Source organism: Mesoplodon bidens (genome assembly GCF_964165515.1).
Source record: "Mesoplodon bidens genome assembly, chromosome: 15".
Lineage (NCBI taxonomy): Eukaryota > Metazoa > Chordata > Mammalia > Artiodactyla > Ziphiidae > Mesoplodon > Mesoplodon bidens.
Genome location: NC_138171.1, coordinates 87,727,935 through 87,742,488, shown reverse-complemented (window position 1 = coordinate 87,742,488; position 14,554 = coordinate 87,727,935). Strand labels below are relative to the sequence as shown.

General features: G+C 50.0%; 1 protein-coding gene across 5 annotated transcripts in view; it reads left to right on the top strand.

Annotated features, from left to right (window-relative positions):
- The window catches only part of SUN1 (Sad1 and UNC84 domain containing 1), a 52,712-nt gene extending 38,164 nt beyond the window's left edge, over nucleotides 1-14,548 (top strand). For all 5 annotated transcript variants that reach the window (XM_081255723.1, XM_081255726.1, XM_081255725.1 and 2 more), the window contains 8 exons: nucleotides 1,242-1,285; nucleotides 2,718-2,853; nucleotides 4,256-4,510; nucleotides 5,250-5,334; nucleotides 8,063-8,178; nucleotides 10,214-10,381; nucleotides 12,244-12,336; nucleotides 12,733-14,548. In XM_081255723.1, coding sequence (XP_081111849.1) covers nucleotides 1,242-1,285; nucleotides 2,718-2,853; nucleotides 4,256-4,510; nucleotides 5,250-5,334; nucleotides 8,063-8,178; nucleotides 10,214-10,381; nucleotides 12,244-12,336; nucleotides 12,733-12,846 — 1,011 coding nt within the window. In that variant the 3' untranslated portion in view covers nucleotides 12,847-14,548. The remainder of the gene's footprint in view (nucleotides 1-1,241; nucleotides 1,286-2,717; nucleotides 2,854-4,255; nucleotides 4,511-5,249; nucleotides 5,335-8,062; nucleotides 8,179-10,213; nucleotides 10,382-12,243; nucleotides 12,337-12,732) is intronic.
- Nucleotides 14,549-14,554: the final 6 nt, after the last annotated feature.

The following is a 14,554-nucleotide window of genomic DNA, read 5'->3' as shown; positions in this document are numbered from 1 at the left end:
GCATGTGGGATCTTCCCGGACCAGGGCTCAAACCCATGTGCCCTGCATTGGGAGGCAGATTCTTAACCACTGCGCCACCAGAGAAGTCCCCATTGTGTTGCTTTAATGTTTTGTAGGTGTGTCCAGCTCACTGGCTCCCAGGTGGGGGCGGTTCTCCTCGCTGTCACCCAGCCTCCACAGGGTGACAGTGTCTGTGGACAAGGGAGTGAAGGTTCACCCTGAACCTTCTGACAGGGGATTTTCTGGTCAGAAAGTCTAGTCTTGTCAGGTGTTGGGCAGGCGGAGGGAGGAGACGGGCACCTGCATGGACATGGACGAGGACTGGGGGCGCTGAGGGGGTGGCCTGGATCCCCTGATGGGCCTCAGGGGAGATGCACAGCCCTCGGGAGCTCAGGACTGGCCGCTGTGTTGCTGACGGTGTCACAGGGGCGCAGTTGAGTCCATCCGTTGCTTAGATGTTTCCAGAGCGCCTGAGGAAGACGCGTGCCTCCGTGAGGGAGCTGGCCTTGGTCCTGTCCATGTCGCCGCCTCTGTCGAGTTACGGCCTACGTGGCCGCTGGGCCTCGGCTCGCGTGGGGCGGTGGGCGCCCATGCCTGTGAACAGGCCGTGTTAATAAGTCGTGCCTTTGTGTGTGAGTCTGCCGTCCTCCTCCTTGTCCTGCCACATTGAAAGCACTTACCAGAGGTGGTGGTGGTGGCGGTGGCATCTGGCTTCCTGGCCTGCATCCTGGTTACAGGAGCTGCTTTTTTTTTTTTTTTTTTTGCGGTACGCGGGCCTCTCACTGTTGTGGCGTCTCCCGTTGTGGAGCACAGGCTCCGGACACGCAGGCTCAGCGGCCATGGCTCACGGGCCCAGCCACTCCGCAGCATGTGGGATCTTCCCGGACCGGGGCACGAACCCGTGTCCCCTGCATCGGCAGGGGGACTCTCAAACACTGCGCCACCAGGGAAGCCCCGGGAGCTGCTTATTTCGAAAATCCATCAAGCTGCTTTTTTGTATGACCTGTGCACCTCTCTGAGTATACGTTGTGTGTCGTCTTTTAAAAGTCTGCTTTGGAAAGTAAACATCCCTCACCTGCCTGTCAACAGGCAGGTCTGGGCTTTAAATTAAGGGGGAAAAAATCCTAGATAAATATGTGTATTTTTATTTCTGTTTATATGTATATAGTCAAGTATATGATTTTATGGAAAGTTGCTATGTAACTTGTGTATTTAAACGGATTGTTTCTCCTACATTTTAGGCCATCCAGAAGGAATTAGAACAGACTGCACTAAGAACAGTCAGGTAGGATAAATCCAAATAAATTCCTCTCCTGTCTTCTGTGCTCCTCTCTGTCACGTGGGGCTGTGCCGTCCTTAGCAAGGGGCACTGTTTGCACCTGGGATGACTGGGCTGTGCTGCTGGTAACAGTCCCAACTGTTGTCTTTCTGGGAGACCCTTCAGGGCACCTGAGGATGGAGGAGGGGTCGGGGAGCTTGTTGCCATCCACCTCCATGCAGCACCAAAGACAGCGGGGGCCCCCAGCTTTGCTCTGGGGAGACTCCCTGCCCGGAGGTGCCGGGAGGGTCCTCAGGGCGCGAGGAACGGGCCGTGAGTTCATGGCACAGCGTGGAGTGGGCTTCCTGCCTGGACCTCTGCTGGCTCTGCGGGCATCACAGTTCAACCCTGATCCCCCGCTCGGCAGCCCCTCGAGGGGGCCAGACATGCGCCTTCTGAGCTGTGAGGCTCTCACCAAGGCTGGGCCTCCTCTGAGCCCTTTCTTTGTTGCTAAACAGCCCTGGTCCCTCAGCAGTTTCAGGGGGGTGGCGTTTGGTCCCTCGTAGCCTGGTTGCTTTTCTTCCGCACGTTTGTCAGCTTCCCTGAAGTCCCCTGGCAGCATGGAGCTTTTTCCTGTCTCAGAGCCGCTCACTGTGTTCACACCCTTGGTTTTGTCACCTGGGTCCTCTCCGCCCCATTGTCTGAATAGGACACTGTTACCCTTTTGTTACTCCAGCCACTCCACTCACCCTTCCCGCTCTAGCTCCTGTGTGTTTCTGTGGGTCCTATCTTGTGATTTGAGACCTCAACCACCCTCATCTCAGGATGGGTATGAGTGTTAGCACACTTTTAACTTTCCTTTAGAGCCTTTACATATCAAAACACCTTTTGACTGAAGTCATGTGTCTCCTGCAGTGTTTACCCCAGAGTGCACTCTTCTGAGATATGAACTGTTGGTACCTCAACAACTATAACTACCTATAAACAACTATAAATAGAATATTGTAATATTTCATAATGTACAGTACCTACATTAAACTAGAATTGTTAAAAACCTGAGCCATATGTTTTCAGTTTTCTCTTCCAGTAGCATGAAAAACTCGTATTTACTGTTACAGTGATTATCAGTAGACACTGCATATCTCTGAAGCCTTTTTCAGAATTGTAAGGCGATGGGTACAGGTTTAAATATTAAATAGTATATGAGAGCCCCCACCAGCACCCAGAGGAGCATGACCGCTGCTCATGGCAGGTTTGGCCCCCGCCTGGGCAGGTGTGCGTGTCTGTGCGTGTGCGGACCTTGAGGTGGGAACAGCCTCCGGGGCCTTGGCTTGAAACTTGGGTGCTGCTGAGGCACAGGGTGGTGTGTTCACAGCTGACCTGCACGGGGAACACGGGCGTTTCTCCTGCACGTGCTCTTGGCAGGACTGACCTGTCCTGTTGTCACCCCCCACCACAGCAGAGCCGACGAGGAGCCGCGCCTCCTTGCCGTGGCCCGGCATCTGGAGCAGGAGCTGGGGCGCCTGAAAGCAGACTTGTCCGGGTGGCAGCGGTTGGGGGCCAGCCAGGAGGAGGTGGATGCAGCATCTGAAAGAGTAGGTGTCCTCAGCTTTACGTTTTGTTTTATCATGGAAGACAAAAACGCTCGAGTTGATCTCTTTATTAAGTTAATTTCAACTTTCTTGAAAAATTTTGTTTTACTATATTTGAAGTTTTTAACCATCTTGAATAGAATAATTAAAAATTCAGCTCCCCTCGAATTCCCGTCTCTCCAGTGACACGCGATGTCTTTCCTTCCTTTACACACGCATGGCCATGGACTCACCTTTACTGGGGGCAGGGCCGGTTGTGTATCTTCTCACCAAAGTAGAGTCACGCTGCGGTTTCGTATCACATCCTCACGTCACCGACATTGCTTCAGGCCTCTGTATCCATGTGCAGAAGAAGAAATCTAGACATTTAGAGCTACGTGAAAATGAAAACACGGACATTGGAGTGGCCCAGGTCATCCTAAGTCAAAGGCGGACGGTTGGTGGGGAGGAGGTCTCGCAGGCCCAGGGGGACAGTTTGCGGTGCAGGAAGCTGCTGAGGCCGACGGGGCAGCGCAGCAGAGATGCGGCCCAGCCCGGCAGGCAGCCCGTCTCCCTGAATGGGTTTGCAGGTCACGTGAATGACTGCTCCTCAGTCCTCAGGATGGCGAGCTGGTGACAGTCTCCTCCGGGGCTGGCTCGGGACACAGGTGTCCTCATGGCTGGGGGACTGTGAATGCCTGCAGCCTTCTGGGGGGAAGATTTTGAGATGGTCCCAGGTCACAGAGACACAGTCTTTGAGACAAGCAGCCACGCCCTGGGGACTCTGGGTGCAGAGGTGACAGTGCCAGCCCAGGGGCCACGGAGGAGCGTGTGCAGCGTTTGACAGCAGCGCTGAGGTGGCCCGAGCGCCCGCGTCGGGCAGCGGCCGACCCGTACGGCGGGACGTGCCGGAGCCTGCAAGGGCGGAGGTCGGTGTGCTCGCCGCGTCACGGTGCTGTGCTCGTCCTGGTGCTCCTGCCCCGTCGTCCACGCTCCGTGGAGCAGGGAGAGGAGCTCAGACACAGAGTGGTGTGTGTGCAGAAGTAACGCACGTGGATGCTTCCAGCCTGCGTAAAGTTACCTGTTCAGCTGTGTGTGTGACTGTTCCCTTCTCAGACTGAGTTTGAAGACGAGGGGCCCTGTCATCTGCACCTCACCTGGGGCAGGGCCCCTCTCCTGCTGTCCCGTGGGCACCCAGGGCACCTAGGCTGTGCTCTCTCCTCTATCCCTGTTCCCCTGAATGTATTTCAGCATCTTTGGAGGGTTCCTAAGTTTCGTATGAAGGGAAAAAACCGTGTCAGGTTTCCATTATGGATTTTGAACTGCTGTGTGGTCTTTCCAGGGTATCTAAGGTGACAGAGTGAAGAGTTGAAACGATTTAGCTACAACAGTAGATTCATGTTATATTCACCAATGATTTTACTAGGTGGACGCCCAAGTCAGAGAAACTCTCAGACTCATGTTCTCCGGAGATCAGCACGAATCTTCTCTCGAGTGGCTGCTCCAGAAACTGTCTGCTCAATTTGTAAATAAGGATAACTTGCAGATTTTATTACGAGATTTAGAGCTGCAGATACTGAAGAACATTACCCACTACATTTCTGTGACAAAACAGATGCCAACTTCTGAAACTGTAGTATCTGCTGTGAATGGAGCGGGCGTTTCTGGAATAACAGAAGCGGTAAGTAGACAATGAGAATTGTTTAAAATTCACATGGTAGTGAAACTGATCATCTAGGTATTAAGCTAGGAGATTTTTTAATTTATTTATTTATTATATATGTATGTATGTATTTATGTATTTAGCTAGCTAGCTGCCCCTGGTCTTAGTTGCAGCACACGGGATCTTTAGTTGCGGCATGTGGGATCTAGTTTGCTGACCAGGGATCAGACCCAGGCCCCCTGCATTGGGAGTGTGGAGTCTTCCCCACTGGACCACCAGGGAAGTCCCAAGCTAGCAGATTTTGATGTTTTGTTCTATGAATGGTCTTCTAGGGATGTGATTATGATATAAAAAGTGCTTAGCACCATGCAGGGTGCTGGGATCGGTAAGCTTCAGCTGTTGTTGTTATCAAACTACTTCTTAGGAGTACTTTATACTTGATTAATCTTTTTGTCCCAAAGACTTGGTCTCCCTGGGTGGCCGCATACCTTCTGGAATTACACAAAAATTTCCCATAATACAGCCCCAAGTTACCATCTCTAACACTAGTCCTTGCTTTGTCCACTTTTTATGGCACTGGGGGTTCCGGCTCTGAGACTTTCTTGCCCGTGTCTGAGCCGGGGTCCCCGCAGTTGAGAGCAGGACTGAAGTTTGGGATTGCTGAGACAGCCCCCGTGCCCGTTGTCCCCAAATAGAGTTAACTGAAAACATGTCCTTCATTTCTGGGGTCGCCTCCGTGTGTGCCTTCACTGCCCAGCAAGCGCGTGCCATCGTGAACAGCGCCCTGAGGCTGTACTCCCAGGACAAGACTGGCATGGTGGACTTCGCCCTGGAGTCCGGGGGTGAGTGCCAGACCCCTGACCCAAAAGTGCTACTGACAGCGGGAGGCCACTCAAGAGGCTGTTACCTGCCCCACACCCAACAGTAGGGAGCTTGTTAGGACTTTCAAAGACCTGAGAAAAGAGCATTATTCTAGGCGAGCCCCTAGTGTTCTGCCTCAGAGCACAGCCAGGTTCCCCCAGGAGCTCTGGTGGCTGTGCTTACAGCTCACGCGTCAGCTGTGGGTGTGAGCCTGTGAGATGACGCACATCTGCAAAGTCTCAGTTTGGAGGCATTTCAGTAGCTTTTAGGTTTTTCTGGCCATATGAGAGTTTACCACCACAGAAATTATTGATTATTCACTTATGATCTTGTGTGTTGTAAAGTGTGTGGGTTTTTTTAAGTATAGAAGTCCAGTAAAAAGAAACTGACCCTAGAGCAGCATGGATCAAGCTGAATGAACAGAGGGAAGGATGGGGGTGCTCTTCTGATTCCTCAAGGAAGTGGTCCGTTGAGTCTGGAAGTGCTGCGTGGACATGGCACAGGCCCTGGACCAGGTGTATTGGATAAACCACACTTGGTTTAGTGAAGCATCGTGTCCGTGGAGTTCTGTCACCATCCCTCGGTGGCGTCCAGGACAGCACACCCGGATCACACATGGGAACACATCTGTGAAAATGGGAATGACGTCATGTCAGTTCAGGGAGCATTTTGCCACCATACGTGTTAGAGAAAATCTTGGTTTTCTAAATTTTTAAAACTTAGGAATTGCAGATGAGGGCTGGTTGACTAATACGGTCTCTCGGAGGAAAGGAGGTTCTTGGTGACACTTCAGTAATCAAGGGAGAGGGCCTGTGGGAGGGGTGGGGACGTCAGCCCACACTGAGAGTCAGTCACCTGCCCCAGCCATTCAGGGCACCAGGCGATGGGGCTCAGAGCAGCCTCCCAGGAGCTGTGGCCCGTCCCCATCGCTCACCCTCTCACGGGGGCTGAACAACAGTGCGGGAGGCTGCTGTTCCCGGCGGACACCGCCAAGTGCTTCCAGCGTCAGAAGTCAGTAAGGCTGCTAACTGCTCTTTGTGTATATTTTGTTTAGAATGACTGTTTTAGAATATTAAGTGATTTTAGTTTTGTGTTTTGAAATTCAGTGATTTCTGAAGAAATCATTTTCGCAATTCAGAGACATCAAATGATGACTTAACAGTTCAGTGGGACCAGTAGTTGTCATTTTTTCTTAGAGGCATAATGAGTCCTTACAGGTTGGCATGTTATTAATTCAGAATTCTGATAATCCTGACAAGGCTGAACTGAACGTTCTGTTACTGAACAAAACATATATTGGCTCTTTTTAAGTGAAAAAACTGAGTCACTGTATTTAAGAAGACACTTTTTTAGAATGAGAATAAGATATTTTAAAAAGAATTCAGTGGTTCAGAAGTTTGGACCTGCTGATCAGCTATGTCAAAATCACATTGTTTGCTTGTTTAAAATTCCCTCCCATCCAATCCCCTCCCCCGTTATCAGGTGAGAAGCTCTAAAAGGGGCCTGCGGCTGCGTTTGCAGGTGTTCTGAGGGGTTGTGATGTGCAGCCAGCTTAGGGACTGTTGGCTCTTAGAATACAGACTGCTCAGGACTTTTTAGTTTTATTACTCACTTATTTGTTTTTCTTTTTAATTTATTCTAGTTGATGTTTCTTCCCACACCAAGTTGTTTTGGCCTGCTTTGGCACCAACATCCTGTCTGTCCTATTTCCTGTTGAGGGGCAAAGTGGACTTTTTTTTTTTTAACACTCTTTTTATTATTATTACTGAGGTATAATTCACATAACAAACTTCACCATTTTCAAGTGTACAGTTTCATGGCTTTTAGTATATTTATTATGTTGTACAACAGTCACCACTATCTAATTCCAGGACATTTCTTTTTTTTTTTTTAATTTATTTAATTTATTTATTTTTGGCTGCATTGGGTCTTCGTTGCTGCACACGGGCTTTCTCTAGTTGTGGCGAGTGGGGGCTACTCTTTGTTGCAGTGCACGGGCTTCTCATTGCGGTGGCTTCTCTTGTTGCGGAGCACGGGCTCTAGGCGCGTGGGCTTCAGTAGTTGTGGCACGCGGGCTCAGTAGCTGTGGCTCATGGGCTCTAGAGCGCAGGCTCAGCAGTTGTGGCTCACGGGCTTAGTTGTTCCGCGGCATGTGGGACCTTCCCGGACCAGGGTTTGACCCCATGTCCCCTGCATTGGCAGGCAGATTCTTAACCACTGTGCCACCAAAGAAGCCCCAGGACATTTCTGTTTATTTCCAAATAGAAACCCTGTCCTTGTTAGAAACTTCCTATTACCCCAGCAATTTGTAGTTGTCATAATATTTTATCACTTTGGCCTATTAAGTAGGTCCTCTGAAAACCTGACAGGTAACACTGGTGCCTGGTTGAATTCATTATTCTTTATTTTAAAACGTGAACAAAAGTTCACTCAGAGTCGCTGTCCCTATAGTGGCAGGCGGGGAGCCCAGTATTTTATTGTCTTTGGTTGGCGGTAGGGACTGTGTGTCCTAAAGCAGTTGTGAACTGTTGACACTGAATTTGGAAAAAGTAAAATTAAGAGTGGAGCTGATCTTCAAGTAGAAGATTCTTTATATGAGTTAGAAACGTAAGAATTTTTAGAACATTTCAGATAAATCTCTACAGGTGCGTAGTGATATTGCTTCCGAAACAGGATAAGATGCTGAGACACATTTCAACTCTGCTGTAGGTGGGAGCATCTTGAGTACCCGCTGCTCTGAGACGTATGAGACCAGGACCGCACTCATCAGCCTGTTCGGCATCCCGCTCTGGTACTTCTCCCAGTCTCCCCGCGTGGCCATCCAGGTGAGCAGGTGTGCGGGTCGAGGCCTCCAGCACAGTCATGGTGCCGGCTGAGACCGTTTTAGGGGTGTGCTTGTTTACCTTCTTGTTGAGGTGTAAGCTGGAGCATGCGGATCTTCAGTCTACAGCTCCGGGGATCTGCATCAAGCGGACACGTCTGTGGACCCAGGAGCACAGTCCCAGCACTTCTAGGTCCCCTATTGCCCCCTCTCACCTCAAAGGTGACTTCCGATGCCATCTGTTGGTTCTGCTTGTGTTTGATTGGTGCAGGCGAGGCCGCCTATCCTGTCCTGTGTCTGACTTCACCCATTTCTCTGGGGTGTCGCTCACCGTCAGAGCTGGAGCGCCTTCCACGAGGAGGTCGTGTGTCGCGCTTCCTCGGTGTTTCAGGAGGTGGAACAGGTGGGGACGCGCAGGTGCCGTCAGGAGGATCCCCTCTCCCTCTGCACGTCACACCCACGGCTGCTCGGGACCAGAGGGCCCTGTCCTCCGGTGCCTTCTGCAGAGGCGCTGGGCGCCCTGCTGCTGCAGGGCCTCCCTTCACCGCCCGGGCTATGCCCACGCAGGACTGAGGGACAGAGAGCGGCAGCGCTCAGAGGCATCCACCGGACCTCGGTGCTAACGCTGAGGACAGTTTTTGAAGGAAGTTCCAGTGAATCCCTCTGTGTGAACCATGCACACAGTAGCCGTCTCTCACTTAAAAAGCACAAATCCGATCTCAGAGTCGGGAGTTGAGTTGAGCATCCAGTCAGGGTCAGTGAACCTCACGTTTTGGGTCCTCCAGTCCCATCCTAGTGGCCGTCTTGTCCTTGGGGGCTGCCCGGCTTGGCTTTTGTCGTCTGAGCTGCTTGGACTGACCCCGTCGCCCTTGGCCCCAAGCTGCAGGGCTGTCCCAGAGGTCGAAGGGCTCCAGAGTCTCGACGTTCCACAGCAGGTCCACAGCCTTGTCCCTGGGCTGCAGGTTGGGTCTGGAGCTTAGGTAGCGGCCGGTACCTAGGTGCTGGGTGGATGTGAAGGGGCAAGTGGAGGCGGGCCTGCTGGGAACATCCTCTCAGGAGAACTGCATGGCTCCCTGGATGGGAGAGTTGAGACTGAGGGACTGTGAGTCATAGGTGAGGGGCTGCTCACAGGAAGCCAGTCTGCAGAGGATCCAGGACTGGCCCCTCCGCTGCGGCTCAGATCCAGGCCTGTCTGAGAGGGCACAGCCTGGCTCACCCCAGAGGAGCCTGGCAGCCTCTGCGGGCGGGAGGGCTGTGCCAAGGGCCCGAGCCCCTCACGCAGGTGGGCAGCGGCGTGTTTGGAGGGGCAGGAGACGCACGCATGGCATCGGGATGAACGGGGAGTGGGGGCCCACATCGTCCTGGCCTCTGAAGACACGCGGCTCCACCGACTTGACCAAGCCCTGGCGTGGGCTTGTGGCTCCTCTGTTGCTGTTGAAAGTGCTGTCACGATGAGTGTGCGCCGCCTCTGCGTCTTGTGCCTGTGCCCACACGCCCTCGGCTGGAGGTGGCTCTCCAGTCAGTCAGAGGGTAGCCGCATACGCCGATGCTTGGGCTTTTGCCCAGCGCTGCTCCCCTCGGCGATGGTGTCAGTGTGCAAGAGTGCGCGTCCTCACAGCGTGCACAGCAGATTTCGTTCGGTTCAGGGTTATTGGCAATCTGTGAGATGAGACATGGTGGCACCACGTCATTTAAATTCGTAATTTCTTGTTTTCTGTAGGGCAGCGCATCTTTTCCTGTCTGAGGACCGCCAAGAGTTGTGTTTCTCTGAGATGTGTGTGCCGCCCTTTCTCTTTAAGGTTCTGGCTGACTCAGCACTTGCCTCACACTGCACACAGTGGCCCTTTGGGATTAAGTCACAAATGCCTTGCCTCACTTCGTCTTTTGATGTTGCTCACAACCATTTCTTACTAGCAAAAATTCCATTCCCCCCCCCCCCGCCCGATGTTAACCAGTTTTTTCTCTTACTGCTCCTGTTTTTCGAGTGGTTAAGAGCTTGTTCAGGTATTGGGTTCTAGTGTTTATTGCCTTTTCCCCAGCCTGACGTCTATCCAGGCAACTGCTGGGCGTTCCGAGGCTCCCAGGGGTTCCTCGTGGTGAGGCTGTCGATGAAGATCCACCCGACCGCCTTCGCCCTGGAGCACATACCAAAGACCCTGTCGCCCACGGGGAACATCACCAGCGCCCCCAAGGACTTCGCGGTCTACGTGAGTGCACCCAGTCCCGGGGCGGCCCCTCCTCACCCCGTCTGGGAATCTCCTGGAGACGAGCCCTGCGAAGGCTGGGGACTTGAGTATATTACCGGTGTCGCTGTCCTCCCCTCTGCCCACTGACCTCTGAGTAGCCAATAAATGTGGAGGGAGACGTTCCAGGGCTTCCCCAGGGAGGGAGGCTTGGGGCGCAGGGGGACGACAACAACCCGGCTGTGGGAGGACTGGCCTCTCATCTGCTCGGCCGTAAAGTCTGTTCTGACAACACCGTGAGGCTGAATGTACAGAACGGAATGAGGACGTTGGGAAAAGAACATCCAGAATCCCAGCACCTACAGAAGTCACCATTAACACTGGTATTTTCCCTTAAAAAGTGCAGTTGAGGGACTTCCCTGGCCGTCCAGTGGTTAAGACTCCGCGCTTCCACCGCAGGGGGCACGGGTTCAATCCCTGGTTGGGGAACTAAGATCTCGCGTGCCGAAAAAGAAGTGCAGTTGAGACAATACCATTCATAAAATTTCACTTCCTGCCTTAAAGAAACAAATTGACCGTTAAGTATTTGTCCATGGCAGTGAACTTTATTGTACCAGTTTCAGGTGTACAGACAGCAGCATCTGACATCTGAATACGTTAGAGCATCACCACCCGTCACCCACGCTGGACCCCTTGCCCTGCTCACCCACAGGGTGTGAAGTGATCTTCACACACTTCTTTAAAGAGCAGCACAGAGTGCCCTTGTCCATGTCCCCAGTTCGCCGTGTTGACTACTAGTTCAACTCCCCACGTTTCAGGATAAGCCTCTTCACTGTTTGGTGATCCTTCAGGCTAGACACTCAGGTGGCGTTATGTTTCAGGGGTTCGAAGGGGGCCTTTGATTCATCGCACCATACGCATTGTTAGTATGAGAAGCGTTCCTTATCTTGTAGTTCCCTTTCTAATTGAGTCCTCTTTTTTCTAAATCTCTGCTAATTTGATAGATCTTATTTTAATCTACATTTCTATGTATTTCACATGCATGTTTCGTTTTTTGTAGGTTCTGGTTTTGTTTCTATTCATTTATCTTTCGGTATCTTAGTTTCCTTATGAATATTCGAGCTTTCTAATATAAAAATATTAATCATGTGTTATTCTGTTACAGATATACTTCCCACTGTCAGTCTTAATTTTGTGTTTAGTTACACCTGCTCATTGCCTGTAATTTCTTCCATGGCATTTTTGTACCTAGAAAGTCCTTTCCCTTTATGAAACACATTCAAATTAGTCACCTGTACTTCCTACTGGTTACTTTTTAATTGTGGGAAAATACACAGAACATAAAACTTACCATCTTAACTGTTTTTAAGTGTGCATGCAGTTCAGGGGCATCAAGTACATTCACACTGTTGCACAGCCATCACCACCACTGTCATCTCCAGAATGCTTGTCATCTTCCCAAACTGAGACTCTGTCCCTGTTAAACACTGTCTCCTGTCCCCCAGCTCCCCAGCACCCGTCCTCCTCCTCTTGGCTGTGTGAGTTGACCTCCTTGGGGCCCCACACTCTGCTGACCTGCTCTCCTTTCCCCAGGCTCATCACGTGCCCCTGGGTTTCCACTTGGGAGCGTGGAGGGCTACAGTGGGCCACGTGGGCGTCGAGTGTGTTCTGCTACATGTTAGCTTGCCCTCTCCCAGCCTCAGTTTTCCTGATCTGTATAACGGGAGGAGTAATGCCTACCTCACGGGCTTTGTGATCTGCGAGAAGCCCTTAGTAAAATGCCCAGCACACAGAGGGCCTTACTTTAATGGAACAGTAATTTCCCTCTCCCAGTTACCTCACTAACCGTTTTTCCTTTATTTAGTGACTAGATGGTTTTGTTTCAGGGATTAGAAAATGAGTATCAAGAAGAAGGGCAGCTCCTGGGACAGTTTACCTACGATCAGGAAGGGGAGTCACTACAGACGTTCCCCGCCCCGGTAAGGGTCCCTGCGCTTCACACAGGCTTCAGGCTCCCGGGTCTCCTCACTGCTGCCTGCGTCCACAGGGCCTGCCAGCACTCACAGAAATGCCCACAGGGTGTGAGGGCCAACCTCTGAGAAAGTGGATCTGAGCTTCCTAGCTTTTCTGTTCCTGAATGAGCCTTTTTAGTATATAATTTGTTCTGCATATATGTGTCACAGGTGATGAGTTCTCAAAGAGTTTCACCTGAACTTTGTGTCCTGTGACAGATGATCCAGTTCACGTTAAAAGCTTAATCTCCAACTTGGCTGTTTAATCTCAGATCTCTTACCTGGGGAAGTGATTGGGCTTGGTGGTAGTAATATGAAGTAAGTGTGTTTTGTTTTTGTTTTTTTTCCCCTCCTGAATTGCAGAAAAGACCAGACAAAGCTTTCCAAATAGTGGAACTTCGGATTTTTTCTAACTGGGGCCATCCCGAATACACGTGTCTGTACCGGTTCAGAGTTCACGGAGAGCCCATCAAGTAAAGAGACACTCACTGTTCTTGTACATTTTGTATATACGGGGCAGCCTGGAACACTGGAATCCTTCATGGACATGGGCACACAGAGAGCAGGATAATGTCACCCCTGAAATAAACGCACTGACTACCAGCAGGACTTGGGCGTGGAAGCGATAAATGCTGACACCCAGCTTGCTGTTCTGTCCACGGGAAACACTGCATGTTGACTGCTTGGGCTCAGAGACCCGCTAGCTACCGGTGGTCTCTGTGGAAATTCATTTGAATGTATGGTTCACAAAGACACTTACTTTTGGCCTGGGGGATTTGTTTTTGAACATAAAACTCTTTGTGTTTGCTTGACATCAGGAACAAAGCAAAGGAAGTTTTAAAAGGTTTGGAGTGTTCTTGAAGCCTTGACAGCGGCCTTCACTGGCCCTTTTAAAGGACCTTTTGGGGCAGATATGTGTTCAACCCAGCACACGTTTCTTTCAGGGAAGAACAGTGTCACCAAAGTTCAGAGTTCTGAACTCCCTTTCTTTAGGGTGAGATTCTCCTCTATTCGGCACCAGTAGTTCTTTCAAGTCACCAGGTGGGGAAGTAATGAAAATGGGTTTTCCTGCCTAGTTTGCTCCCACTTCTGAGAACGATTTTCCGTCAGGTCTTGGCGTGTGAACATCCATTCAGGAGCCCTGGAGAGTTTCCCTTTGCAGGTTGAAGTGGGTCTGCTTCGAAAGGGGATGGTCTGGAGCTACACAAACATGTAAATAGAGTTCTCAGGTCTCCACTGGGCTCATCCCATCAGATTTTCCCTGCAGTTTTACTTCACACTATGAATAGGAACCAAGAAATCCAATCTTTTGGATATGTTCAGGTTTTGTTTTGAATTTTTCTGGAAAAGCAAACACTAACATGCTCGAAGTCTTTCAGAGGCTTATGCTTTTATTCCACTGATGGTTGTTAAAGGAGATTGTCCAGTGTGGCAAATTCATAAAACCAGGACATTTGGTGATTAGGTTTTCTTACAGCAGCACTTTGTACTGGCTCTGGTTGGGATTTGCCTTTTGTTACAGCTGTTGGCCATTCTCTCTCAATTCCTGTGAGACTTGCTTTGGTTATAATTAGTATTTAATATTTAGACTATTTTACTGAGCAGACTTTATAAATGAGATATCTGCAAGGCACTTAAAGTGTTACAGATGTTTTACCTTAAAAATTATTTAAGTTTTATTGGGTTAAGACAGTCTTTTGGTGTACCATAAATGTTGTATTTTCAGAAAAAGATAAAATGATGGTGCTGACTGGTTTTCTGAAGAGTTTTATGTATATTGCACAACAGTCCTCAGATATACAAAAACTACATAAACTAGCATTTTTTTCACTCTTGTTAGAATTGAAACGAATGCCTATGCAGTTAAGTTGGGTAAAACGTATACAGATGTTTCATATATTACAGGATACATATATAGATCAAAATTTCCTATATAAAACTAAATTTGGGAGATGGGGTGGAAATATTTTGAATATTAATTTATTTTTAAAGATGAGAGATAGGACTTTGTGCAATGTATTTTTGTAAATGCTTTTCAAAATATTTGTCATTGGTAGAGCTTCTTTCGCTGCCACCAAATTGGTAAGATGCTATCGAAACGTTTAAATAAAGAGTTTTAATTTTTAAAAAAATGCATGTGATATTTCAGATGAACAATAAACTGTGTTTCTTTTCTGTACCTGCT